Consider the following 27440-nt stretch of genomic DNA (forward strand, 5'->3'; position numbering starts at 1 on the left):
TCTGGGGTGGGCAGGAAGTGAGGGAGGTGCCCGAAACTCCCTGGGCTTCGTCTCCTAGGAGACCCAAATGCACTCTGGCGTGATTGGCTGGCTGACTATCCGGCAAGGACAGCCACTCTGCTGGTGAGTGACAGCTAGGCTGGAATGAATGGGAGAAAACTGTTTAAAATGCAAGTCTCCAGGACTGGAAGGCAGAGTCGACCACTGGAACCAAAGAACCGAAGACGAGCTGGAAGAGGACGGCTGCTGCAACCACTGGACTGTTGGTTTGCTCGCTGAAGCCTTGCTGCAACCCCGAATTGCCAGATCTCCAATCGACAGAGAAGCTCCTTAAAGGACGGCTTCTCCCTTTGAATTGGTAGGACCAATCAACTCAGCAAACGCCTAGATACCATTCCCGGTGCTGGTTAAGGTTAACCAGGGGGAAGGACACCAGTTTGTGTTTGGAAGCCACAGCTACTTGAGCTGAAGTGACGCCATTTTGTTTGCTCCGCCGACGATCCCGTGCAGTGCAGGAGTCCCCCGACATCCTCCCTCTTGTCCCCACGACTGAGGCTCGGGCACAGAGAGACCTGCAGGACCTGCCAGGAACCAACGTCTTCAGCTGCATCTTTTTTGCTCCACTTTAAGGTACTGTGCCATACGGTTGAGAGATAGTAACTCGCGCGTGGAAGTTTGTGAAAACTTTCCCAACTTGCAGGCCTAATCAGCTTGTGACCCAGCATATCATTATTTATCATCTGAACTACTTCTAAAAGCTTTCACAAAGACTTCTCCATTTGTACCAGAGCAGTGCTATCCTATCCAAGAATACTAGACTATTGACTTTGGCCTGGCCTATTGAATTGAACTGACCCTCCTGGTACATTGAACCTTTGCATTATCTAAAATAAGTGTTTTCTAACCCTTTGTATAAACTTATGCTTTTTATTTCTATTTAAAAGTACTGAAGTGCCATTTGGATCATTTTTCAGGGGAGCTCAAACTGTCTTTATAACTGAGAGTTTGATACTGTAGTATATTGGTGTTTAATATTGAGTTGATTTCTACTAGTGAAGGTTTTCTAAATGAAGGGGTAAATAAATGTATAAGTATTTTTTACCAAGAAACCTTGAGTGCAAGTGTCTACTGGAACCACTGTGATTGTGATACTTCTGTGTAATCTTCTACTGCTCACATTCCCTCTTGAGATAAGCCTGGCTTCTCAGTTCGCTACCTAAAGTGTATGGTACAGACTTGTACCAAAGGTTGGTTTTTGCTTACACCTGTAGTCCTAATTGTGTGTGGTGTTCCCAGAGGGTACTGCCTGCAATTCTGCCTAACACTGGTGTACAGCGGTGAGTATAAAGTATAGTTGTTACATTGAGAGTGCTACTCTTACCTTTGTTCAAAATAACCTCCACAAGGCTAAGCTCCACTAGAGAATCAATTGTTTTACAATGCCTAATAAGGGTAACTACAAACAGGAGGCCCTAGTCATTCTCACAGTAGATCAACTGAAAGAAATGTGTACAGATAGGAACCTGGCTGTTAAAGGGAAGAAAAATGAATTGATTGAAAGATTGTTGGAACACCAAAGATTGAGAAATTGGGCTGTAACCCCCAATGTCTCACCACATGTGTATAATGTTGATGAGGAAAATGATGATGTATAGTCTAACTCTAATATTGTTGAAGAGTCTCAGGATGTGAGCCCCACTAACCCTCTACCTGCTCTTGGGCCTCAACCTTTAGCCACAGGGACCCTACTAGGTCCAGTACTGAGTCCTGAATTTGTCTCTCTTGAGAAGATGAGACTAGAGGTAGAATTCAAAAGGCTCCACATGCAAACTGAAAAGAAACATCAAGAGCTCGGGCTCAGAGAAACGGAATTGAATCATGCACTTGAAATGAAGAAATTGGGCCTCATCACGACCCAGGCGGTAAGTTACCGCCTGGGCCGTGACTTTACCACCATGGCGTAAACTACGTTTACGCCATGGTGGTTGGCGGATTTACCGCCCCATTCCGACCTTGGCGGGGCGGTAAGTCCCCAATCCCCATTTACCCTTCCCCATTCCCATTTTTGCCCCATAGGGCATAATGGGAGTGGGGAAGGCGTTAATTACGCCACCGTAAATTACGGTGGCGTAATTAACTCCATGGTCCCTTAGCGCCATGGATTTTAACACCTGCTAAAAGCAGGTGTTAAAGTCGCCATGGCGCTAAGGGACCTCGTACTCAGGCGGTAAGGGTCGGCGCTGTTTACGGCGCCGTAAACCCCTTACCGCCTGGGTCGTAATGAGGCCCATTGTCTCTTGAAAATGTTTCTCTCCCAGCGTCTTCTAGGTCTTCCAGTCCTAAGAGGCCTTGCATGCCTAAGGAAGCTGTAAGTATGTATGAGGTGAAGCTTGATATTTTGGATTTGTTGTGTGCTTTTGAGTATAACTATGGGAGACAGGGTTTCACAGGGAATCAATTGATTCCTTGGCTTTTGTCTACGCTCCCCCAGGTTGCAACTGATGCTGTAATGGAGGTGGGGGAATTTGAAAGATTGGAGTATGAAAATGTTAAGCTAGCTTTAATAGCTTGGTGTGGGAAAACACCTTCCCAGTACCTTAAGAGGTTTAGGACCCTCAAAAAGCATGACAGTACCCCTTGGGCTACCTGGTTGTGTGAATGTTTGAAAAACTTAGATGGGTGGGTAAAGGGTTACAGGGTTAACACCTTTGAAGGAATGAGAATTCTATTTTTGATGCCAGCTCTCCTAAGCTGAGACAGCATGTGGCTGACTCTAAGGAACTTGATCCAAAGAAGTTAGAAAAGGCGGCTGACTTGTGGGTTGCCAACAGGGCTACTCACAAGGATTCTGGGGCAACTCGGAAGAAGAATGAGGGGGAAGCAGCACAAGAAAGATACAAAAGAGAATTCTAATGCCTCCAATCCAAAAGAGGGCCCCACACATAAGAAGGGTAAGCCACACGGAAAACCGAATCAGGCTCGTTAAACCTCTGGTGCCAAACCTGATGTAGGTCAGCAGAAGCCCTAATTTGTCAAAACATTTGGAAAATGTTATGCTTGTTGGTCAACTTACCATGTGAAAGGGGATCCCAGATGCAAGGGTAAAACTTCAGGCATCCACACTGTCTCCTTAACCTTCTCCCCAGAGGAAGAAGTACACATGGCAAGTGGAAATGTTCACCTACTGGCTGAGGAACCCATGAAAGTCTCAGTCAGTGTTTCTTTAGTGTCCCTGGGTCTGTGGGAACAGAATTTAGATGTCTATAATTCCATCCCAGACAATACTAAAGTGTATTATAAAGACAGTGTTCTTGTCAATGGTCAGGATACCACTGCCATTAGAGACACTGGGGCCAGCAGTACTGTAGTGGATGAATCTATTTTCAAAGTAGAGGATGTTGCTAAGCCACCCAAATACCTCACTAAGCTTGCTGGAGGCCCTGTTCAAATGCTTTCACAATTACCAGCTCTCATCCAGTGCAATGACTTGACTGTAAAGATACCTGTTAGTGTACAGATGGAAGTGCCTGGGAGAGTCCTGTTGGGGAATGACTTAAAAACTCTACGAGTTGTATCAAGCACCCCCAGGCCTCCCAGCAAAAGGAAACAGGAGCAGGCAAGGAGGGCCAGCGAGAGTACATTAGATGTCTCTCCTGAAGTTGTTGTAGAAGAAACTATAACACCCAGCCCACTGACTACAATTTCAAAAAAAGAAAGAGCCAAAGGGGAAACCCAAGGTCTCAAAGAAGAAACAAGAAATCACTCCTGTGCTACCAACAAGGACATCCCCCGAGACTGTCCAAAGTCACACCTGTGACTAATCCACCAGCTGAGGCTAAGTGAGAGAAACAACCAGGAAAGGTTGAATCAGCTGCTGAGGAATCAGAACTGGAAGAAGACCTTTCCCCTGTTGGAGATCTGGATCCTAAAGACCATCCTGAGCTGCAGTCTTTACTGAAAGAAGGTGGCCCCTTTAGGGCAGACTTCAACAGAGGTCAAAGAGTGTCCTACTCTTGAAGGACTTTGCCAACAGGCAGCTTCCCAGCTGGAAGGGCAAGAGCCAGGGAAGCATAGGTTGTACTGGGAAGATGACCTCTTCTACAGTGAACCTACTGAGTCTACTCCAGGGGACTACAGAAGACTTGGAGTGCCTCTGGAAAGCAGACAACAGTTCCTACAGTTAGCCCATGAGATTCCTTTGGCTGGTCACTTCAGTTTCAAGAAGACCAAGGAAAGGCTTTCTCTGTATTTCTACTGGCCTAAATTGGGCTCTGATGTAGACAAATTCTGTACAAGCTGTCACACTTGTCAGACATCTGGCAAGAGTGCAGCCAAGAATGTGGCACCCTTGGTGCCTTTCCCAGTGGTGGGAGTTCCTTTTCAGAGGGTAAGAATCAACATTGTTGGTCCCTCTAGACTCTCCTACCTCTTCAGACAACCGATTTATATTGGTTGTAGTAGACCATGCTACTAGGTATCCTGAAGCCATACCTATGAGGACTGTTACAGCCCAAGCTGTTGCTAAGGCCCTACCTGGTATTTTTACCAGGGTAGGATTTCCTAAGCAAGTCATCTCTGACAGGGATCTAATTTTATGTCCCACTACATGCAGACCATGTGGAAGAACTGTGGAGTGACTTACAAGTTCTCAACTGCCTACCATACTCAGATGAATGGATTGGTAGAGAGGTTTAACAGTACTATGACGAGCATGAAAGGTGTTTTAGAGGAACCCCTTACAAAAAAGTGGGACCTTCTACTGCCATGCCTTCTCTTTGCCTATAGAGAAGTCCCTCAGGAGGGAGTTGGATTTAGTCCCTTTGAGCTTCTCTATGGTCATCCAGTTAGAGTTCCATTGGCCCTAATTAAGGAGGGGTTGGAGAGTGCTCCTTCCCCCAAGCCAGTGAGAGTCACTGACTATGTGTTAGGTCTCCGGAGGAGAATGAAACACATGATGACAGAAGCATCAGATAACTTAAAAGCATGTCAAGCTCTGGTGAAGCATTGGCATGACCAGAAGGCCAACATGGTTGAATTTATTCAAGACCAGCTAGTTTTTGGTTATGGTTCCTACAAGGCAGAGGGCCTTACAGAACAAATGGATAGGACCCTTCAAGGTTGTGGGCAAACTTGGAGAGGTCAACTATCCGGTGGACTTAGGCAATCCTAAGGAGGCTCCCAGAGTCTTTCACGCCAACCGCCTAAAGGCTTATGTCACCAGACCATAAGTGGGAGCTTTGCTTCTAGCTTCAGCTCAAGAGGAGGAAGAGAGTGAATCTCTACCTGATCTCCTCAGGGGACAACCTTTAGATGAGAAAATAGGAGTTAATCTCTCTTCTAATCTGACACTGGAACAACAGGAGGAGTGCAAGTTTCTGTTAAATCAGTTTGAATCCCTGTTTTCACTATTACCAGGCTTGACCGCTTGGGGCCAGCATGACATTATAACTGGTGACTCGAGTTAAGTGAGGTGGTTTTGACTAAGATGATGGCTTTTTTGTATTGGTAGATCATTTTTTTTAATTCTTCTTTAGTGGAGCCTTGAGGGTTAGCTTGCCAGTTAGTGAGCGCGATGCACTTAAGGGTGCGTAGTTCCTGGAGTTCAGATGAGAACTAAGAGTTGGCATGCCGAGTCACCTTGGCTTTCATTAGATCTAAAGGAGCTATGGTGTTATGGTGTCGACTGCGTTTTTGAGGGTGAGGCTGCAGATTTTGGTTAGAGCAATAGAGTCTGGGTGGAACATTTCTCGAAGCTGTATGGGCGTTTTGATAGTAAGAAGAATGAGATCTCTTTGAGTTCCCCATGGATCCTCAGTTGCACCCTGGAAGATATAACTCACAAGTCATCAGCATCCCGTGCATCCAGTCCTAATGGCCTCACCAACGCCATTTGTGGGCCAGGGTGTTAAAAGCTTTGTTTGACAATTTACTTGAGTCAAGGCTGATCCCGATTCTTGGTGTACCTCTGTGGTAATCCCAATTTATAAACAGGGGGACCAAATGTTGCCTTCCAATTATCGGCCCATTTCTTTAATTGACGCAGATGGAAAGATTTTTGCAGGGTTAGTCTTGAAAGATCTGGAGGAGTGGGCCAAATCAAAGGGAATCATTTCTAAATTCCAGATAGGCTTCAGAAGAGGGTTGTCCACCTCTCTTAATAATCTGATCCTGAGTAGTCTGAGTAGTCTCCTAGGATGATTGGCTGGCTGACTGTCCGGCAAGGACAGCCAGCCTGCTGGGGGAGTGTCAGCTAGGCTGGAATGAATGGGAGAGAACTGAATAAAACACAAGTCTTTTGGCTTGGAAGACCAAGTCGAACACTGGATGAAGGAACCGAAGAAGAGTTTGAAGAGGACATCTGCTGCAACTCCTGGATCGTTGGTTTGCCCGGTGAAGCCCTGCTGCAGTGCCCAGACGACAAGTTCGAATCGACAGAGAAGCCCTGCAAGGACGACTTTACCCTTTGAGTTGGTGGGACCAATCAACTCCAAAGTAAGCCACCTGCACACACATCTCAGAGCTGGTTGTATTTCCTCTGAGTTGCTTTAGAAAATCGTAGAACCAGGGAGAGGGAGACCAGATTGTGTGCATTACTTTTAAGCTGGCCTAAAGCGTTTGGAAGATCTTCCGGACTCCCATGACGTCGGACCGCCGAGCCTCAGAAGTCAGGACAGTCCACCTTGACAGCCAGGACGAGCGTTGTTAGCAGTGCAGTAGCTGAAATGCGAAACAGCCACTGAAATAGAAGTTTGCCAGTTGCAAGATTTTGGCTGTCCCAGTGCAGGAGTCCCCCGACGTCCTCCCTCTTGTCCCCACGACTGAGACCCAGGAACAGCAAGAACTGCAGGAACAGAAGTCAACAGCTGCATCTTTTTCTTCTTTGTAAGGTACTGTTAAAATAAGATTGAGAGAACTTACCTCTCACAGTGAAAGCGCTTCAAACTTTTGCAACTCGCAGGCCTAATCAGCTTGTGACCCAACCTATGATTCTTCCTTTTACAAACTGCTTCAAAGAACTTGTGCAGACATGTTTTCGTTTACTCACCAGAATCGCTTTATCCTCTCCAAGACTTTAGCCCATTGACTTTGGCCTAGCTTATTGAATTGAATTGACTCTTCTGGTGAACTCAAAGTATTTGCACTGCCTAGGAATAAGTGTGGTATTTTATGTTCTGATAACCTTTGCCTTTTACTCCTCTTGAAAAGTATTCTGAATGCCAACAGTAAGATATTAATGTCCCCACTACCCTTGTTACTAAAGTCACCTGTGGGTGTAGGTTGTATCTGTGGGCCATCCCAAAAGGGTATTGTCTGATTCAGAAACTTAGAGTGTACAGTACTGAAGTATATTTGTGTGTTACTATATGATTGCCTCCTTCTAATGAATGTTTTATAACTGACTGATAAATAAATTAATAAGTGTTTATCCAAGAAACCTTGTGTGTAAGAGTTTATTTGAACACCTGTGATTGTAAACCTCTGTGAAATATCATTACTGCTCACATTCCCCTCTTGAGATAAGCCTGGCTGCTCAACATGCTAGCAAAACTGTGTAGTACAGACTATACCAAAGGTTGGTATACACCTGTAGTCATAGTTGTGTGTAGTGTTCCCAGAGGATACTGCATACACACTTTGCTTCTTCCAGCTCTGTTTCACCAGTAGCTGGTTCACCACTTTCTGGTTGATCCTCCCACTCAGCCTCAGCTGGTGGAGGAGCCATAGGTGTGACTTTGGACTGTCCTCTCAGGCATGTCCTTGTCCTTTGAAAAGGTGTGATACCTTTCTTCTTTCCTGAGACCCTGGGTTTCGCTTTTGTCTCCTTCTTTGTCCTGGAATTAGAAGGGTGTCCTTCCTGTGGACTGGAAGTTATAGGAGATTCTGTAACTTTCCATTGAGAGTCATCTAATGTTGCCTCTCTGGCCAATCTAGTCTGCTCCTGTTTCCTCTTACTGGGAGGCCTGGGGGTGCTTGATACAACTCCAAGAGTCTCTAAGTCATTCCCCAGCAGGACTCTCCCAGGCACCTCACTTTGTACACTGGCAGGTATTCTTACAGTCATATTGTTGCAGTGGATGAGATCCGGTAGTATTGGAACCATCTGGACAGGGCCTCCAGCAAACTTAGTGGGACCTTTGGGTGCCTTAGCAACATCCTCAGGCTTGAAAAAGGTTTCATCTACTACTGTAATGCTGGCCCCAGTGTCTCTAATGAAAGAGGTTTCCTGACCATTCACAAGTACACTGTCCTTGTAATATTCTTTGGTATTATCTGGAATAGAGGTATACACATCTATATTATGCTGTTCCCACAGTCCCTGGGATGCTAACAAAACACTTGCTGAGACTCCAATGGGTTCTCGAGCCAATAGTTGAAAGTTACCACTTACCATATGAACCTCTTCCTCAGGGATGTAGGCTAAGGAGGCAGTGTGGACCCCTGAAGGGTTACCCTTAAATCTGGGATTCCCTTAATTCAACTGTCATTGTTTCAAGAGACACATATTCTGGACTCAGTGTTGGACCTTGTGGGGTCCCAGTGGACATGGTTTGAGGCAAAAGGGCAGGCTGTGTGCAAAGAGGGGCTCCTATCATGAGACTCCTCTACCTCATGTGACTCGTCTACTACAATAGAGTTAGACTCTGTACTGTCATCCTCATGATCATTTTCCACATTTTCTGGATTTGTAGGGGTTACAGGCCTACTATCCAACCTTTGGTGATTCAATAACCTTGTAATCAACTCATTTTTCTTTACTTTTACAGTAGGATTCCTGACTTTCCACATTTATTTCAGCTAATCTGCTGTTAAAATGATCAGGGCTTCCTTCTTGAAGTTATCCATATTAGGCATGTTACAATTGCTTTTCTGATGGAGCTTAGCCTTGTGGGGGTTTAGTTGAACACACGCAAAGCAAAATACTTAATGTAACAACTCTACAATCGATCTTCACCGCTTGCCACCAGTGTTAGGCAATATTGTATGTAGTAACCCTGTGGGAGTCTACACTAGCCTTGTCCTCTTGGCAATAGTTAACTCAATCTTTAGTGTAGGCCTGTACTACACTAGTTGGTAGAGTGACTGAGCATTGCAACAGGGCAAGGTTTCAAACCTCAAGGAAAGTATTTTGCCTTCCCTACCATTATTTCTACAGATTTGTAACACAACATAAACCGTTCTTGTGAGAAATAGTTAACATTGACACTGTCACATTCATCAAAGATAACATGGTTGATACAACGTACTGGCTGACCCTAAAGGAAGAACACCCTGACCCCTGTCAGGAGTGCCTTGCCCTAGGGGGGAGGTAGTGAGCCACCTGTCTAATAGGGATAGCAGGAAAAAACACTGTCCCTCATCACTACTATCCTCATTTATTGTATCAAAATCAAAGATGGTATATTTGATTATTAAAAACCCAGAGGACAACCACTCAATTAATGTAGAGAAAGGACTGTTTATTAGATCCCGCCAATTTCCTAATTGTGTGAAACGTGCTACCCAGGGATTTGGCCTAAGTGTTTTATTCACCCACGAGGAACAAAAGTTCCAAACGAGTGGTTGTGCCCGGATGGGTAAGTGTGTAGAAGTCCCATACGCTCGAGACTCTCTCTAAGACTACATTCCCCCCCCCCCCCAACGGAGCGGTTGGATCTAGGTTCAGAGAGGATCTTGTAGCCATCAGGAAGGAGAGTGTCAGAGTGTCAAAGCTCGTGACAGTTCTTGAAGAGACCAAGGACATCAGGGTCAATTCTTCCAGGAGACGGCAGATGTCAGAGGAGTGTTTGATAGCTGAGCGAGAGTTAAGAGTGGCGAGGTGGAGAAGATTGCCATCCTTGAAAGACTTCTGGGGAGGGGTACAAATTAGAGGTACTCCCTGCAGAGGTGTAGGAACTCAAGGGAGGGCAGGAGAGGGCAAGGTAGCTGAGGGGGAGGAAGAGGGCGCAAAAAGGGAGAGAACTCCGGGATGATCACGGCTTCATTGTGGAACTGCATGTGATGGTTGGTTACGCGGAGGGGCAATGGTGGGGACCTGCGAAAGGATGGACAAATGCACTTGAAAGGCTTCCAGGACTTTGCAAGCTCTTAAAGTAAGTGCTATATTTTGCAGCCAGCTTTTTCCGTCCCACCTGCAGATACAGGCTGTCTCACCAAGTTGTGAAGGATGGAGTGCAAGGATTAGGAGAACGTAAACTACCATGAAGGTCATTTGTCATATATTTCTCAAATCAAGTAGCATTGGACAGAGAGGCCAGTACAGCAATAATACAATTCCAGGCCATCTTCAGTGGCCAATCACTGAGAAATGGTGCAACACCATTTTGTTCTGAAAACATTTAATCTTCCCCATAATAAATAATTTTTTTCCAAATCGGTTGAAGGACTCCATTTATTGCATGTTACAACAAGAATACATTCTTTGCTAAGGATCACATACCTCAGTTTAATGAAGCAGCAATTTTAACTCTGCGTTGCAATTTAGAAACTTGACCACCTTCCTTCCAAGCTCTAGGTAGTTAATTTTTTGAATGCAAGGATAATATTGTCATGTAGAGATTACACAATTACAATAGAAACCAACCTGACACTATATAATTCTTATGGAAACATGTTAAGCCAAAATAATATTGTAGCTGTATTTTCTGCATCCTAAATGGCAAACCAAGTCCCTGAATGCATAATAACAACAGCACTTGAAATCTCCTGTTTTACACCCCTACACCTTCAGCACTAAGAAGCACACTAAAAGAGACTGTGATAGAAGGCCACTTGGGTATACATAGCATGTCACCAAATCCCAGCCTGCTCTTATGAATAATGTTGACTAGAAACATGAATGCACCCCTTTCTATTCAAGCCAAATTTACATCCGTTGTGTCAAAGAGCTTACCTTGATAAGGAAACTTTATGGATTACTCACTTTAAAGCTCATCAGTCGGGGTGCTGTGTGCGGCAGTTGGGGTGCTGTGTGCATCATTCTGGGTGTGATGTGGGTATCTCTAAAAATTATTGAAGCTGATTATACAGCCCTGTGTGTTGAAATAAGCAGACAAAACTCACGACAAACGTCCTCTAATTAGCAAACCTAGGCCCACAACTAGCCAAAAATCACTTCCAATAGGTGAACATGGCAACACTTCCCATGCCTCAAGCATAAGAGCACTATTGGTGCACCACCGGACACATTAGACTACCAAGCACATCTTCCATTGGTGTCTGCTCGCAGAGCTGGGCGGTCCCTGCAGGGAATGCCCCAAGAATGACATCATGTTAGTTGTCTGCTTCCCTTTAGGCATCGGATGAGAAAGGAGAGGAGGAGCTTTTGGGTCCCTTGCAGTTAATCAGAGAGTACCTGAGCCCACCAAGAAAGAACAGGCATTACTTTCACGGCTTTCCAGTTGGAAGTAATGGATTTCTGTGAGGTTGATATCAGTATGTGGAAGAAACATCCTTTAACTCTTGGAGTACGTACCAATTAAGAGATGATTTAAAAATTATCAGATGTAATATGGGTTTTATGCTTAAGCTCAGGTCGGACCTGGCGGGCAGAGCGGCACAAGCGAGCGCAGCATGTTGGATGCACCGGCACCGTTATAAACGGTGCCGGTGCATCCAACCTCCCCATTCCCATTGAGCCATATGGGGTTCCAATGGGAATGGGGATTAACTCATTACAGACACCCGTCAATGGGGATGGACCGGGTCTGCCAAAGTCGGAATGCCCACGTTCGTCCCAATTGACGGGTGCCGGTAGACTCACAAGTTTGGCGGCAGCGGCGCCGTTTTTAACGGCACGGCTACCGCCAAACTCGTAATGAGGCCCATGGCCTTCTTAGAAGCCAAAATAGTGGTGAAACACATGTCAAGGATTATTGAGGATAAGAATTTTTGAAAAATAAACTAAGAGGATGAGGATTATTAAAGACTAGACTAAAAAGCAAGACTTATTTCTTATGAAAAGAAGATGTAAGAAGGACCATTTGCGGATTTGGAAATAAGCTAAATTGACGCATTTGAAAGCAATAGGATGACTGCGAACATTGAATTTGATGTAAGCACTGCAATATTTGGAAATTGAAACCATTGAATAAATTGTGGCGATGATAACTGAACAGCTGAAATCTACTGTTATTAAACAAAAGGCTATATTTACACTAGAATACCCACACTTATCAATGCCTAAATCACTATTTAGAAATAAGATCAGTTTATTTCTAGTGGATTACTAATAAGAAAAAGGCCAAAACAGGAAGCTAATAATGTCATATTTGTGTACTTGAGAATTATATAAGTGCTCCTTAATATATTGTAACAGCTGAGAACCAGTCGGCCTGTGAGTGATGCCTGCGACTGTGAACATGTTGAAACTAATAATGTGTTTCTCCTTTTACTTCAATAGGTGATTGAGTCCCCAAAAAACTCAAGATTGATTGTCAAATTCTCTGGACTAATACAGTACCAACTTTCATTGATACAATGTGCAATTTCGTAACTTCTTAGAAGCAGACGCGTTTGTGGTCCAAATTTCTTTTTTGATTATTCAGGAACTGAGATTGAGAAGCCTATTAAATACATGATGGGTTTCATTCAGTCAACACTCGTGTAGTATCCAGCAACACAGATCTACAATAAATATCCAGCTTTACAGAGCAATGATAGCAGCAGTGCTTGATGTGCAGTAAGACTTTTTCTTTTGCCTATTTCCCGGAGAGAACACAAGCGAGTGCTATTTTATATACGTTCTGAATGTGAGATTAGTTTATAAGATTTTGCAAAACACCTGTAAATGGTCAAACAGTATACATGCACAGAATATTTTAAAACCGTCAGCCAGAAGAAACATCTTTCTGTCACTAGAAAAGACCCACACATGGGAAAGCTCATCTGCCCTGTGAATCTGGGAAAAGGTTCAGTGGAACGAGTCAACCTGACAGAATAAACTGGAAAAACATTGGTGAAAAACCTTACCAATGCACAGAATGTGTGATAAAGGGCCATCTAATGAATATACTCAGTGCCCTCGTGAGAACATTGGTGAAAGCCCTTACCAGCTCACTAAATTTGGGAATAGAGATATGCTTATTTCCCCCCAGAGGACACATTCAGGTAAGAAACCACATGACTGCACAGAATGTGGGAAAGGATTTGCTAGCAAGCAACATCTTACCTACCACCAGAGAACGCATACAGGTCAGAAACCTCATGAGTGCAGTGAATGTGGGAAACGGTTTGCTCAGAAGGGACAGCTTACTCTGCACCAAAGAACACATACAGGCGAGAAACCTTATCAGTGCCCAGAATGTGGGAAATGGTTTGCTACGAAGGGTTCTCTTACTCAGCATCAAAGAACACATACAGGTGGGAAACCACACGACTGCACAGAATGTGGGAGAAGGTTTGCTCAGATGGGACAGCTTACTCTGCACCAGAGGACACATACAGATGAGAAACCACATGAGTGCACTGAATGTGGGAAAGGATTTGCTAGGAAGAGGCTGCTTACTGTGCACCAGATCACACACACAGGCGAGACACCACATGACTGCACTGAATGTGGGAAAGGATTTACTAGCAAGCAACATCTTACCTACCACCAGAGAACACATACAGGTGAGAAACCTCATGAGTGCAGTGAATGTGGGAAATGGTTTGCTCAGAAGGGACAGCTTACTGTGCACCAGAGAACACATACAGGCGAGAAACCACTTGACTGCACTGAATGTGGGAAAGGATTTGCTAGCAAGCAACATCTTACCTACCACCAGAGAACACATACAGGTGAGAAACCTCATGAGTGCAGTGAATGTGGGAAATGGTTTGCTCAGAAGGGACAGCTTACTGTGCACCAGAGAACACATACAGGTGAGAAACCACTTGACTGCACTGAATGTGGCAAAGGATTTGCTAGCAAGCAACAGCTTACCTACCACCAGAGAACGCATACAGGCGAGAAACCTTATCAGTGCCCTGAATGTGGGAAAAGGTTTGCTCAGAAGGGGCATCTTATTCGTCATCAGAGAACACATACAGGGGAGAAACCTCATGAGTGTACTGAATGTGGGAAAAGGTTCAGTCGGCAGGATGGTCTTGTTAACCATCAGTTCTCGCATACAGGCGAGAAACCTTTTTGAAAGGTGTTCTACAGGTATAACATTCTGACCCGTAGAGAAACTGTAAAGTAAAAATTCATATTTAACTTTACACTAATTTCAATTTGCAAAGAAGTGTGAACTACTAATAGAACTGGTTTAGCTGCAGTATGTTTCTATTTAAGTTTTAAAATGGGAATGACTTACATTTATACACGCTCACAAAGTAGTTTTAATTTCAACTTCAAAACATATGGAGTAACATTTTCCAAATTCAAATTATGTGGAGCCCTCTTTAATTCAATTGGATAAATATGTATTCTCACGTGGCTGATTGAACTAAGCTTGGCACAATACACGTGGAAAGGCAATGTTCATCAAGGGGGAAACCTGGAATCTCCAACATTACTCCGGAAGGCATAATGTGCAAGACATGCCTGCGCCGCCTGCATGCCCTTCTAGAGGAACACTGCCTGGAATCTCCAACATTGCTCCGGAAGTCAGAATGTGCAAGACATACATGCTCGACCTGGATGCTCTTTTAGCGGAACACTGCCTGGAGTCTCCAACATTACTCCGGAAGTCAGAATGTGCAAGACATACATGCTCCACCTGGATGCCCGTCTAGCGGAACACTGCCTGGAATCTCCACCATTACTCCAGAAGTCAGAATGTGCAAGACATGCATGCCCCACCTGGATGCCCTTCTAGCGGAACACTGCCTGGAATCTCCACCATTACTCCAGAAGTCAGAATGTGCAAGACATACATGCTCGACCTGGATGCCCTTTTAGCGGAACACTGCCTGGAGTCTGCAACATTATTTCGGAAGTCAGAATGTGCAACACATGCATGCCCCACCTGGAATACCGTTCTAGCGGAACACTGCCTGGAGTGTCCAACATTACTCCGGAAGTCAGAATGTGCAAGACATACATGCTCCACCTGGATGCCCGTCTAGCGGAACACTGCCTGGAGTCTGCAACATTATTCTGGAAGTCAGAATGTGCAACACATGCACGCCCCACCTGGAATACCGTTCTAGCGGAACAGTGCCTGGAGTGTCCAACATGGAAGTCAGAATGTGCAAGACATACATGCCCCACCTGGAATGCCCTTCTAGCAGAACACTGCCTGGAATCTCCAACATTACTCTGGAAGTCAGAATGTGCAAGGCATGCCTGCCCTGCCTGCATGCACTTCTAGAGGAACACTGCCTGGAATCTCCAACATTGCTCCGGAAGTAAGAATGTTCAAGACGTGCATGCCCCACCTGGAATGCCCTTCTAGCGGAACACTGCCTGGAATCTCCAACATTACTCCGGAAGTCAGAATGTGCAAGACATACATGCTCCACCTGGATGCCCTTTTAGCGTAACACTGCCTGGAGTCTGCAACATTATTCCGGAAGTCAGAATGTGCAACACATGCATGCCCCACCTGGAATACCGTTCTAGCGGAACACTGCCTGGAGTGTCCAACATTACTCCGGAAGTCAGAATGTGCAAAACATACATGCTCCACCTGGATGCCCGTCTAGCGGAACACTGCCTGGAGTCTGCAACATTATTCTGGAAGTCAGAATGTGCAACACATGCACGCCCCACCTGGAATACACTTCTAGCGGAACACTGCCTGGAGTGTCCAACATGGAAGTCAGAATGTGCAAGACATGCATACCCCACCTGGAATGCCCTTCTAGCGGAACACTGCCTGGAATCTTCACCATTACTCTGGAAGTCAGAATGTGCAAGACATGCATGCACCACCTGGAATGCCCTTCTAGCAGAACACTGCCTGGAATCTCCACCATTACTCTGGAAGTCAGAATGTGCAAGACATGCATGCCCCATCTGGATGCCCTTCTAGCAGAACACTGCTTGGAATCTCCAACATTACTCCGGAGGTCAGAATGTGCAAGACATGCATTTCCCCCCTGGATGCTCTTCTAGCCGAACACTGCAGTGTTTCTCCTTTTGCAGCAAATTGCAGGGTCCCCACTAGTGTCCAAAACTATTTCCTGTCTTTATTACAGCACTTACGATTAGTATATTGTTCTTCCATGTGCGGACCCAAGGCCATGGAACTATTTCATAAAGGAGGATGTATGTCCACTTTCAAAGCACTACTTTTTAAGAAATTGGTTTGGTGTGAAGGGCGTGGAGAAGATGTCAAGTGTTGCATTAAATGATATGGAATTTTATTTTAATCTTCAACGAACTGTGACTCAATACAACATATGTGTACATTTGAAAATGAAGTGGTACATTTCTGCCTTAATTGAAAGGGTTTTAGACGTAATGATATCCTAGCCGTTCTCTCTAAATTCCAAGAAGGAATAGTGTACACAAATGTTTACCAAATGAAATGTACCCCGGATAAGCTGGCATGTCTACCTTAAACTCTACCAACCTAAGGTCATAAACTGAATGAAAAGCCGATTATAAGAATATTGAACTTTAGATCAAATGTCATTATGTATTAAAGTTATAAATAAATAGCTAGTCCCTCCATTTGTATGTTAAATCTCTTTCTTTTTTCTGGCTTCACTTTTGTGTAAACTGGTTCCTGGATCAGAGGCGATTCATTTGTTTTAATTATTGGGGAGAACGGCTCCATTTCAGTTTGATTTAATTCATTATTTTATATATGTTTATAAAAACCTTTCTATTTGATTTATTTATAGGATATTTGTAAGGCCTATATAACAAATGGGGTTTCAAACATACACACATTATTATTTTATGTTTCCAGTTCTTGACATCTACTTTGCATAAAATCACATTGGAACAATAAAAAACCTATATACATTAAAAGAGCAACACCAAAATCTCATCATCACATTAGAACCCATAAGCAGTCTTGCTGTCCCCCACAGCTAAAATATAAAAGTCCTGTTCTCCCCATTCCTCATACATTTGTTTAATAAAGTGCACTATGGCAATAATCCATTTGTGGTAATTGCTCATTACCAACCATTTCCAAAATTAATTTGACATCACAAATGCATTCACCAAAACCAGGATATATTCTAAAACTAAATTTCTTGTATAGTCACACTCTGTTATTACATGTTTCCAAGATGCCTTGGATATTACAGAAGCAACACCATTCTCTTAACAAACCTTTTCTCGTGCCCCAAAATTACATTGTATGCAATTGATTGACTCCGAATCTCATAAAAACAAACTAAGTATCGTATTTACTTACTGTACCTACGTATTCAAGGAAGTATATTTAATTTTCTTGCACTGTTTAACCAGGTCAGACTAACGTACATTTTGCTTAACTCTGGGATTTTCATTCATTTCTAAAACCATTTAGTACAACAGAGGCTTCTCTTTGAAGAATATCTTTCAGGGAGACATAAAGGGACCCCTTTGGTGGATCTAGTATTTTATTCTGCAGCGTCTAGTACATATGAGTGATAATGACTGCAGCCCCAATGCCAAGCGAATGAGCCCCATTGGTGTACACTTGTTGAGGCTCAATGAGACCTTCAAAAATATTTTATTTTTTATTATTGTATATGGTTTAAAAACCTTTACAAATACGTTCACATTAAGGATACAAAATAGAAAAATGCTATGGCAAAACACAATCATAAAATCACACAAACAATTACAAAACACAACATATTAGCAGCAGAATGACAATTCATGATAACTCATGTTTGAAAATGTTCAAAACAATCTAAGGTTAATGGATTAGCAAGACATAAAAAAAAATCATCCACTCTACATTTGCGTAGATATAAGGCGTTATCGCTTAAATTGAGTTATCTTGACATCTCAAAGTGTCATATGTCATCCTTAATACAAGTGACACAAGATAACCACAAGCTACATACTACTTGTTGGACGTGGCCAGCAGGTCGTATTTCTAAGGATTTAAAAAAGGCTGCAACTGCTAAAGTATCCGAGGTCATTCTACTACTTAAGCATCTGTGGCAAATATGCCTCTCCTGAACCCATTGATTAACGGGAAACATTTTACCCAGGTATCAAGACCATTTTCGTTTAACCCTTTAAAAAATGACAGCAGATGTCTAGTAGATTCAACGCTGCCTTTATGATCACACAATCTGCACCCTGAGTCTTCAGATATATTAATACCACGGTGTAAGAGAATTTCATTCGTTATCAGTAAGTTCCATCTGAACTTTAGAAATATTTTCCTGTGATGTCTATCAGAAAATGTAATGAGGTATGGTGCAATTTCACCCCACTTTTTATGTTCATGAAAGAGTTGCGACATGGATGTATAACAAAGTAATTTTTCATGAATCTCAATCCAGTCGTGATCAATAGCTGTTTTATCCCTTTGTCGGATATTGAATTTAGGTATCTGTATCCATGCTTATTTTATTTTGAATGCTCTCACAATGGTTCCTAATTAGTCTGACATAATTTGTACATTTCCCAGTAGAGGACAAGTTCATAGACTCCTGTAGGTTCACATATAGGGAATCACGAATTGGCAAAAGTAATTTCCTAAACGGGGTCAAGAGACTCCACTCCACCCGGCCTTGAATGGAAATGAGGCCCAATTCATACCTTATTGCAGCTATTGGAACACAAGTTGGTGCCCCCCGAACTCTTCTGCATATTTTAGCTTCCCACAAATCAAACCATTTCAAAGGTACGTCAAAGAATAATTCTTGTCCGTAGATTTACTTGGGAACCAAATTTCCTACATAAAATTCCAAGACTGGCATGACAGAAAAGGATCTGAATTTTCGATGTAGCACCAGGGCTTGAAAGCGCAACATGGTTGCCTTTTGATTTAGCATGTGCCTCCCATTGCTGAAACCTGGAGCAGCAGATATCGTATAGCCAAGGTATGTCATACAGGAGGCTGAGGCAATCGCAGTGTTCTCCCAAGACCACAACTTGCTCCTCCTTCTCATACTTTGTGATATGGCTAAGATTTTGGTTTTCTTTAGATTAATTTTAAGGCCATTATTGCTTGCTTACGCAGAAAAGGACTTGAGAAGTCTATTTAACCCCACTCGTGATTTATCAAAAAGTAGGAAGTCCTCCACGTATGCTAATCAAGATACCGTCTGGGTACCCACCGTAGGTGCTATTAGTGCAGCCAGGCTCAAATAGACATTTGCATCGGATACATAGAGGTTGAACAGACATGCAGCCAAGATACAGCCCTACCTGAGACCAGACCGTGTCGGAATGCAGCGAGACATAGTCAGGGTTAGGCTGAACAGAGATGGGGCTAATGAGTTTTTATGAAGACCTATGATGAGCTCCAGGAGGCCATTAGGAATCTCCCAATTTTTCAACGTTCCCCAGTGTCTGGCATGATCAAAAGCTGATGATAAATCGATGGAAGCCATGTTCGTGCAGTCATCGACAGTAGCCCAAGTTGTTTTTTTAATATATTTGAGCACAAGGCCATTTATAGATGTGGAATGTGCCTTTGGGAAAGCCGGTCTGAAATACAGATAGCCGTGACATATCAGCAGCGCCTTTTACCAAGTGCTGAAGGAGAATAGAGGAACAAATCTTACTATCAGCATCCAGCAACAAAGTAGGTCTGAAGGGTCAGACCGTAGGACTTTTTGAAAATGGGGACAATAAAGGCAATTTGCCACGTAGCAGGTTAGGTTTTTGTGGAAATGACACTCTTGAATAAAATAGCCAGAGTGTTAGCCTAGTTTCTCGGGTGGTTTTTTAGAAGGGCATTCAACAGCCTACTGGGCCCTCAGCTCGCGAGGGATTGCATGAAGTTATCAAGTCGGAACACCATATTTGGATTGATTTTAATGGGCAGATCTTTAGCTATCACGTTGTGGGATTTATCAGAGTGCTTTACCGGTTTCACATTACCAAATCTTACAGATTAAAAGAAAAACGTTACCCAGGTTGACTCATCGACTGCATTTAACTGGGCAGTACATATAGACAGGGCTTGGCCGTTAATTAAGTTCCAAAACCTGGCCAGATCTTTTTTTGATACGGTTCTTAGCATCGATTCCGAGTCTTGCTGTAACAAGAACGTATGTTAATGTTTGCAGTAGTTGTGATAATTTTGTTTTAACGATTTGCACTTGGCCAATTTCTCTTCATGTGGGATTAAATTACTCTTTATTATCCTTACCATGGACCTAATTTTTTTTTCTGGTCCAATTGCTCATCATAAACATGTAGGTGTATCTTACAATCGGAATTCCATAGAGGGTTAAGATTGTTATGGGCCCAATTAATAGAATCTGGCACAGGAGCAGCACAGGCACCTCGCGCAGAGGATGCATGCGCCACACGTGTGCTGGCCGCGGCACAAAACAGCATTTCCGCGTACCGCGTATTCATGGATTTCCTGAGCCATTACCAGCCATGGTGCAGTGAACATCCAGCAGCGGCAGTTACGCCCCCAACATCGCCCCTTGCGCAGGAAAAAGCCATCGAAATCCCCAATACGGCGCAAAGGCCTGTGCTATCCGTGGCCCAGCATACAGCCAGCCTACATCATAATCACATGAAAAATGGTCGCGTACCCTGCTTGCGCCAGCCAAATCGTGTGAAAAGGGCCTTGCGTATCCCCTTGAAATCGAAATCGCGCAAACCGCTCGTGCCAGCCAAAGAGCCTCGTGAAAAGGGCCTCACGTACCCATGTGAACTCGCGTACCCCGCTTGCGCCAGCCAAATCGTGTGAAAAGGGCCTAGCATAAGCCCCCAAATCGTGCACCCCGCTCATGCCAGCCAAATCACGTGAAAACGGCCTTGTGTACATCCCGTGAATACGTGTACCTGACTCGTGCCAGCCAAATCGTGTGAATAGCGCCTACTGTAACGCATACCCAGCTTGCGCAATCCAAATCACATGAAAATAGACTGGCGTACCCACGTGAATACGCGCGCCCCGCTCGCGCCAGACAAATCACGTGAAAAGGGCCTACCATACCCCCGTGAATACACGTACCCCGCTCACGCAATCCAAATTGTGTGAAAATGGCCTTGCAAACCCCTTGAATACGCATACCCCACACGCACCAGTCAAATCACGTGAAAAGGGCCGTGCGTGCTGACATTAGCCTCCAACACACCCTGCAGGCAGCCCACACCACATGGGGGTCCCCCAACACCCCTGACCATACCACGCAGACAGCAACACACCACAGGGGATCCCCCAACACCCCTGACCATACCCCGCAGGCAGCCCACAGCACAGGGACCCCCCAGCACCACTGACCTTACCCCACAGGCAGCCCTCATGGGACCATACACTTCAGGCCGTCTCTGACTCATGTCCCCCTGCCCCCACCAGTGACGGCAACCTTCAGGCAGGCCCCAACTCATGCCCCCCCAGTTACGGCAACCTGCAGGCAGCCCCCGACTCATTCCCCCTCCCCCCACCAGTGACGGCAACCTGCAGGCAGACCCCAACACACGTCCCCCCAAAACACATTCTCCAACATGCAATCATGTATGAAATGTCCACAAAAATTACACTACACGCTGCCCCCCCACGCCGCCCCCCACAGTGCAACTCAACACCCATCCATTGGCCATACATGCCCCATGCCATGTGAATCACAGTTCATCACATGCATGTTTGCACACACATCACCAACATTGATGAACAGCAGGGACACGTAACGTAGCAAGTGAAGAGTGACACATGCACCAAACTATTGAGAGCCATAACCATCATCACCCTCCACAACTCACAGGTCAGTGTAAGCAACACACATGCACAAACATGCATGCTATGTGCAACAAACATTCACATCCGTGTACAAGGCACTGCAAGCACATCAGAAGTGGGGCTGAACCTCACATGCATCATGGTACATGCACATCACATCCATGGGGTTGGCCAGTCACACACTCACTACTCAGACACATGCACATGTACACCATGCATGTCCATTATGGTGACATAAGCACCCATGTGTCACACCTCTCGCATGCCCCATTCCGGACACAGATATGCAAACATGTGCACCTCGTTACATGCCGGTGCGCATCACCCATTGCAACACAGACACCATTGATGTAGGTCACGTTTGAATAGACTCACATGCAGCACTGTCAGGGACGTGCACACAGACATCTGTACAGGAGGCATGCCAGACATGAGGCATGCCAGACATGAGGCATGCCAGACATGAGGCCAAGGCGCACACTCCAGCCACACGTCAACATACACATGCACTATGGTGGACAAGAACACATGAACACTTACCAGTCGACTCCAGACGGAGCACCAAATCCAAGACCTGGGCATACAGCTCTGGGTCGATGTGCTCCAGGACCCGCGTCTCATTGTTGGTCAGCCGGTTCCGGCGCCTCGCTCGATCATCACCAGCCTTGAGGAGGCGCCGGGCCTTGTTGAGGGTCCTGGACCTGAAGTCTTCCCAGCGCTTACGGACATGTTGGTAGTCGTGGGGTGCCACCCCCTCCGCGTTGATGGTACCTACGATGTCTGCCCAGATCTTACTCTGTCCTTCCGTGTCGACTCGCGATGGTCCAGGGAAGAGGGCATCATAATGCCCCAGGGCTAGCTCCACCAGGATGCCAACTTCTCTGGAAGAGAAGCTGACAACCCTCTGCCTCTCTGCTAGGGGGTTGCCACTTGCCTCAGATGGAGATGGGTCAGACATGGCAAACCCCGAGGCATGTGTGGGTGGGCAGTTGGTCCTGGGGCTGGGCTGTGGAGCGATGGAATGGCAGTCGGGAGTCCTCGGGATCAGCAGAGGTGGTCACAGCAACAGGATTACTGGCAATGGCTTCAGAGCAAGCACCAAAATGCAGGGCATGTGGGCAGCAGGCACACAGAGAGGGCTGGATGCAGCAGATGGCACTAGGAGGCAGCTCGAGGCAGGTAAATGGCTTCGTGGGCAGGAGCGTGGGTCTTCCGTGTTCATTCGCGTGGCCAGCCGGAAACAGATTGACTCCGCACGTGCAGAAACAGCATGTTTGCATGGAATCTGAGGAAGTGCCCTAAGCGCGTAAGTTATGTGACACACGCTGTACGTTGGCCGTTGCCGTTTAGTATGGGATAAAGGTGTGCATAGGAGAACAGTGCACTGTACATGCTTTTCGTGGAGACGGACGCGTGAATTTCATGTTTTTGTCGGTTGACACGCGATTACTTCACTACTGTGGAAGTGTGGACTTCTTGTTTACTGCGGCAGAGCTTACTTCTTGTTTTGGCGGGGAGTTGCTTACGCGCACATGCGCCTGTGATTTTTTTCATATTACCAGGCAGACGGGTCCTGCATGCATTTATCCCATTGTGGTTGCCCCTGTGTGTCACATACCCCGTTTTCGAGGTCATAGTAGCCTACGTGTCCCTCGCGTACACATTTTTTGTGTTGCTGGGTGCCACAGTGTACTGCAGGACATTTTTTTAAATCACACGTGGACTACCGAGGGGTCGCATACACGTTGACTTTTGTTTTTGGGGTGGCTGAGCATTGCGCAACACGTTATTTTTTTCACAGGGGTCCTATAGAGCCTTGCTGGAGCACAGTGGTACGTTTTCCATAACGTCCCCTGCCCCCTCACTCCAATTGCCCAGGACAATTGTTGGCTGCACCTCCCATTGCGCTAGTCCATCAGTGCCATGACTGGGAGGGCAACAAGAGGGAAGGGAGGCAAAGTTGGGCGACCTGCCAGAGGTGGCCGAGGTGGGCAACATGGCCAAGGTATGCGACAGGCCAGGATGGTCAAGCTGGCCAAGGTGGGCGATGTGGCCATGGTGGTGAATCTGGCCAAGGTGGGTGACATGACCAGGGTGGTCAAGCTGGCCAAGGTGGTCCACGTGGGCAAGCTGTCCAGGCCCATGCAGGGATGGCTATGCCCACAACCCAACCGGGGCAGGGAGATGCAGCTGCTGCTTCTGAAATCCCCAGCTCCCGTGGTCACGGACAAGCAGTGCCATCTGCTGTCCAGGACAGCCAGGGTGTGGAAGCTGCAGGGCAGCTGCGGCTACCACCACCCAGGCTCAGGGTGAGCCCGCCCGGACTGTAGTGGTCCCAGCCCAGACACAGGGTGACTGCATAGCCGATTTCCATGTCCCGAAGGCCAGGTCACGTGCAGTGCAGGGTCCTGGCAACAGCACCCAGATACTGGTACCTGCAAGCCGACCTTCTATACTAACATCAGTGGCTGATTCAATTGGCCAGTCCACCTGTACTCCAGCCCCTACTGACCAGAGTAAGCCACTCAGGGTCTGCACCACCTCGCAAGAGGCAGAAGCGTGCTCCAATTGTACAGGCTTGGACCCCAGACACGACTCAGCAATCCAACACGTCGAGAAAGAGGAGTTTCTGTGAGGAGGAACTGGACACGCTCATGGCCTACGTGTTGGAACACGGCCGTGACATCCTGGTGCAGGCAGGGAGCACACATACGCCTGCTCAGCTTATGGCCCACTGGCATTGCCTTGTGGACCGTATTAGTGCCTTGGGCCTTGAGAGGCACACAGCTGGTGATGTCATGAAGCGCTGGAATGACCTCAAGCGCCGAGCAAAAGACAAGCTCACTGCCAAGTTTGCCTCTACTCAGGTGACTGGTGGTGGGTGAGCACCAGAGGACAATTAACTCATTGGACATGAGGAGATCGCTAGTGATCTCATTGCAGTGGAGCAGGTCCAAAGTGAGGGAGACCTGCCAATGCATGAGGCAATGTCCGGTGAGTGGTTATGCATGTGATTCCAGCCCATGTGTATGTTGCTTGGGTGATGTGTTATGATTGTCTGCCAGATCAGGCTACATTGATATGACTGCAATGTGTGACCCATGTGATGTTGGACTGATACGTGCTTGTTGTCATGCAGACTGCATGCAAACCATGTGCTGCACACAGAGACAATCCTCATCACCACACCTGCTCCCTCCTTCTAGGACACTCTCTGTGCAGCCTCTCTTGGCCCTATTCTTGCTCCTACCTGAGGTCGCGGATAGCCTGTGATGATCTTCCACTCAACACTCACTTTCTATCGTCACATGACTGACGTCTCTGTGAGGTCACCCTGCAAGCTGCTTGTCCTCAGAGGCATTCTTCCTTTCCTCTCCATCCCCCAGCAGCTCACTGTCTCCAGACCAGAGGGCTGGTAATTCCTATGGTGGACTACTGCAACAGGCTTTACCAGGATTTCTGAGATTCTACACTGTTCCCTCTGCATCTCTGCCAGAACTGTGTGGAAAGTCCTTTAGGCTTGGTGCCAGGTATCTGCCTAGGACTGTGATGACGCCACAGGCTCACAGTGGCTACAAGTGTTCATTCCTGTACTCTGTGCATTCTCCCTATGGGTCCTGGGCCAGCAAGTCCTTCAACTCCATCTCCAGTATTTACTTCCTTCTCATCGTCTTTCATCATCCCTTTCATGCTCCCTCAGGGTCAGGTGCTCCTCACAGCAATTAGTTTGTGGTTCTGGTCTGTGTTGAGCTGAGGCCTCCCTCTGGTACAGCCTCCCTGCCTCTATGTAACTGGAGGTGTAGCTTCTGCGGATCTGGAGGCACTTCTGTTGCTTCCTCATGTGTTGTGCTTTCTGTCCTCCTCTCCCCTGCTGTAGTCCCAGATGACTGACAGAATGCACTTGCCACCTAACCACGCTGTCTGCTACAACATGGTCTAACATGCATTGTACATGGCTCATGAATAGTAGTTTTCAACTTCCATCTGAGGCTGGTAGAGAGTTCTGGCACGGCTATGCTACGTGCGATCTGTGAATTGGCATCAGTCATCTTTGTTGAAGGTCTATGCCAGTGACATGCTTGTGTGTGATGCAAGTGCTATGCAGTACATGTGTATCTTTTGCCCTTTGACTCACATCCATGTCTGCTTTCAGGCTCCCCTTCCATTTCATTAACCGAGTTTGTGTCATGTGTGACATGGCAGGTTAATGTGTTGGCTGACAACATTGTAATGCCTATGTGTGTGGCCTATGGTATTAACATGTGTTCATGTCTCTCTTTTGCATTTTTGCAGGTGTTGAGGCACTGGATGCAGTGGAGGAGGAAGTGGATGAGGAGGTGATAGTGGAGGAGGCCATGTATTCTCAGCCCCAACCAGGCACCAGTGGACGATGTGGTAACCCATGAGAATGTTTATGTTTATTATTTATATTGCTCTCCAGGTATCCACAGGCTTAAGGGCGCATACAACAAAAAACGAATAATACAAACAAAACTTACACAAACACAAAATCAATAAATTCAGTATCTAGAATCATATGAAAAACATACAATGCAAGGAATAGAAAAGAACGGGAATCTCCTTGAGCCACGGAGGCAATCAAACAATCAGATTACAACTAGAGGATCCCTTTGGAATATATTTACACAGTCTTAGGAATGCAGCAGAGAACTAATCCCGCACCCCACTAGACCACATTCCTTATTGCCATGCGTGCTCCAGTCCTTCAAGTTCAGTCCTTGAGATCCGATAATCTGACCACACCTGGCCCAGTTCTCTGTCTAAGCCAGGCTAGAACTTTGCATCGCAGAGCTTCTTTGGGTTCATGACCATTGACCTTGCTGATGTTGGTAATAATAAAATTTCTCTGGTCCAAAACAAAATCCTGAATGTTTGTCTTCTATTTTAGGCATCTGACATTTTCTAACACAGAGGTTCTTGGAGGAGCCAAGCTTGAAAAGGGCCTTAGATTGAGGATGGGATTTATGCACCTCTAGGTCTGGCTTCTGAATAGCTGCTATAAAATCGATGGCCGGTTCCAAGGTGGAATTAACGGTATTAGGCTTTGCGATGAGGCTGCTTTTTTTGTTAGTCTGACGTTTATGTGGTACTGAAGTTTCCTTATTGCTATAATCCGATTGTGAAGCCTTATCTAATTGCTCTTTTTGAACATTAATTTGACAGGCCTTATCCAAGTTACCCGTCCGTATCCCAAGACAAAGACGAGAGGAGTCATTTGTTTGTGAGGCCATATTCTTGCTGAGAGGTCTAGGATCCCGAAAAAATTTGCTTAGTGAATCCACTAGGAGTCCCAGGTCGAAAGGCCTAGTGCAGAACAACAGCTCCTTAGCAATACTGGCCATGAAATCCAGCCAGTGATCAAGTATAGATTGATCTAGGGAGAGCGGAGAGGAACCAGTCTCCCTTTGCGAGACACCAATGGAGGTCTTAGGGTGCTCCCCATTATTTCCTAGAGGGTTTTCATACCCTTCATGGGCAGGGAAGACAGCCGGCTTACTGACAGCAGGCTTACTACCATTCTCCATGGTGATATTATTTTCTGTGTTTAGGGCACTCCCTGGTACTGCAGGGAAAATATTCTTTACAAATTATAATTCATGCAACAGCAGGATAAGGGCCAGCCAAGCGTGTGTGCAGCTCCTCGCACCAGGAGGAACTGGGCCC

At 45.8% G+C, this 27440-nt stretch overlaps 1 protein-coding gene across 1 annotated transcript in view; it reads left to right on the plus strand.

Moving 5' to 3' along the window:
• LOC138563371 (zinc finger protein 850-like) overlaps positions 1-16603 on the plus strand; it is a 205638-nt gene extending 189035 nt beyond the window's left edge. The window contains exons 3-4 of the mRNA XM_069642850.1: positions 11294-11405; positions 12961-16603. Coding sequence (XP_069498951.1) covers positions 11294-11405; positions 12961-14132 — 1284 coding nt within the window. The 3' untranslated portion in view covers positions 14133-16603. The remainder of the gene's footprint in view (positions 1-11293; positions 11406-12960) is intronic.
• The last annotated feature ends 10837 nt before the right edge of the window (positions 16604-27440 follow it).

Source organism: Ambystoma mexicanum, chromosome 1q (genome assembly GCF_040938575.1).
Source record: "Ambystoma mexicanum isolate Mex_15411 chromosome 1q, UKY_AmexF1_1, whole genome shotgun sequence".
In the NCBI taxonomy this organism is placed as follows: Eukaryota; Metazoa; Chordata; class Amphibia; order Caudata; family Ambystomatidae; genus Ambystoma; species Ambystoma mexicanum.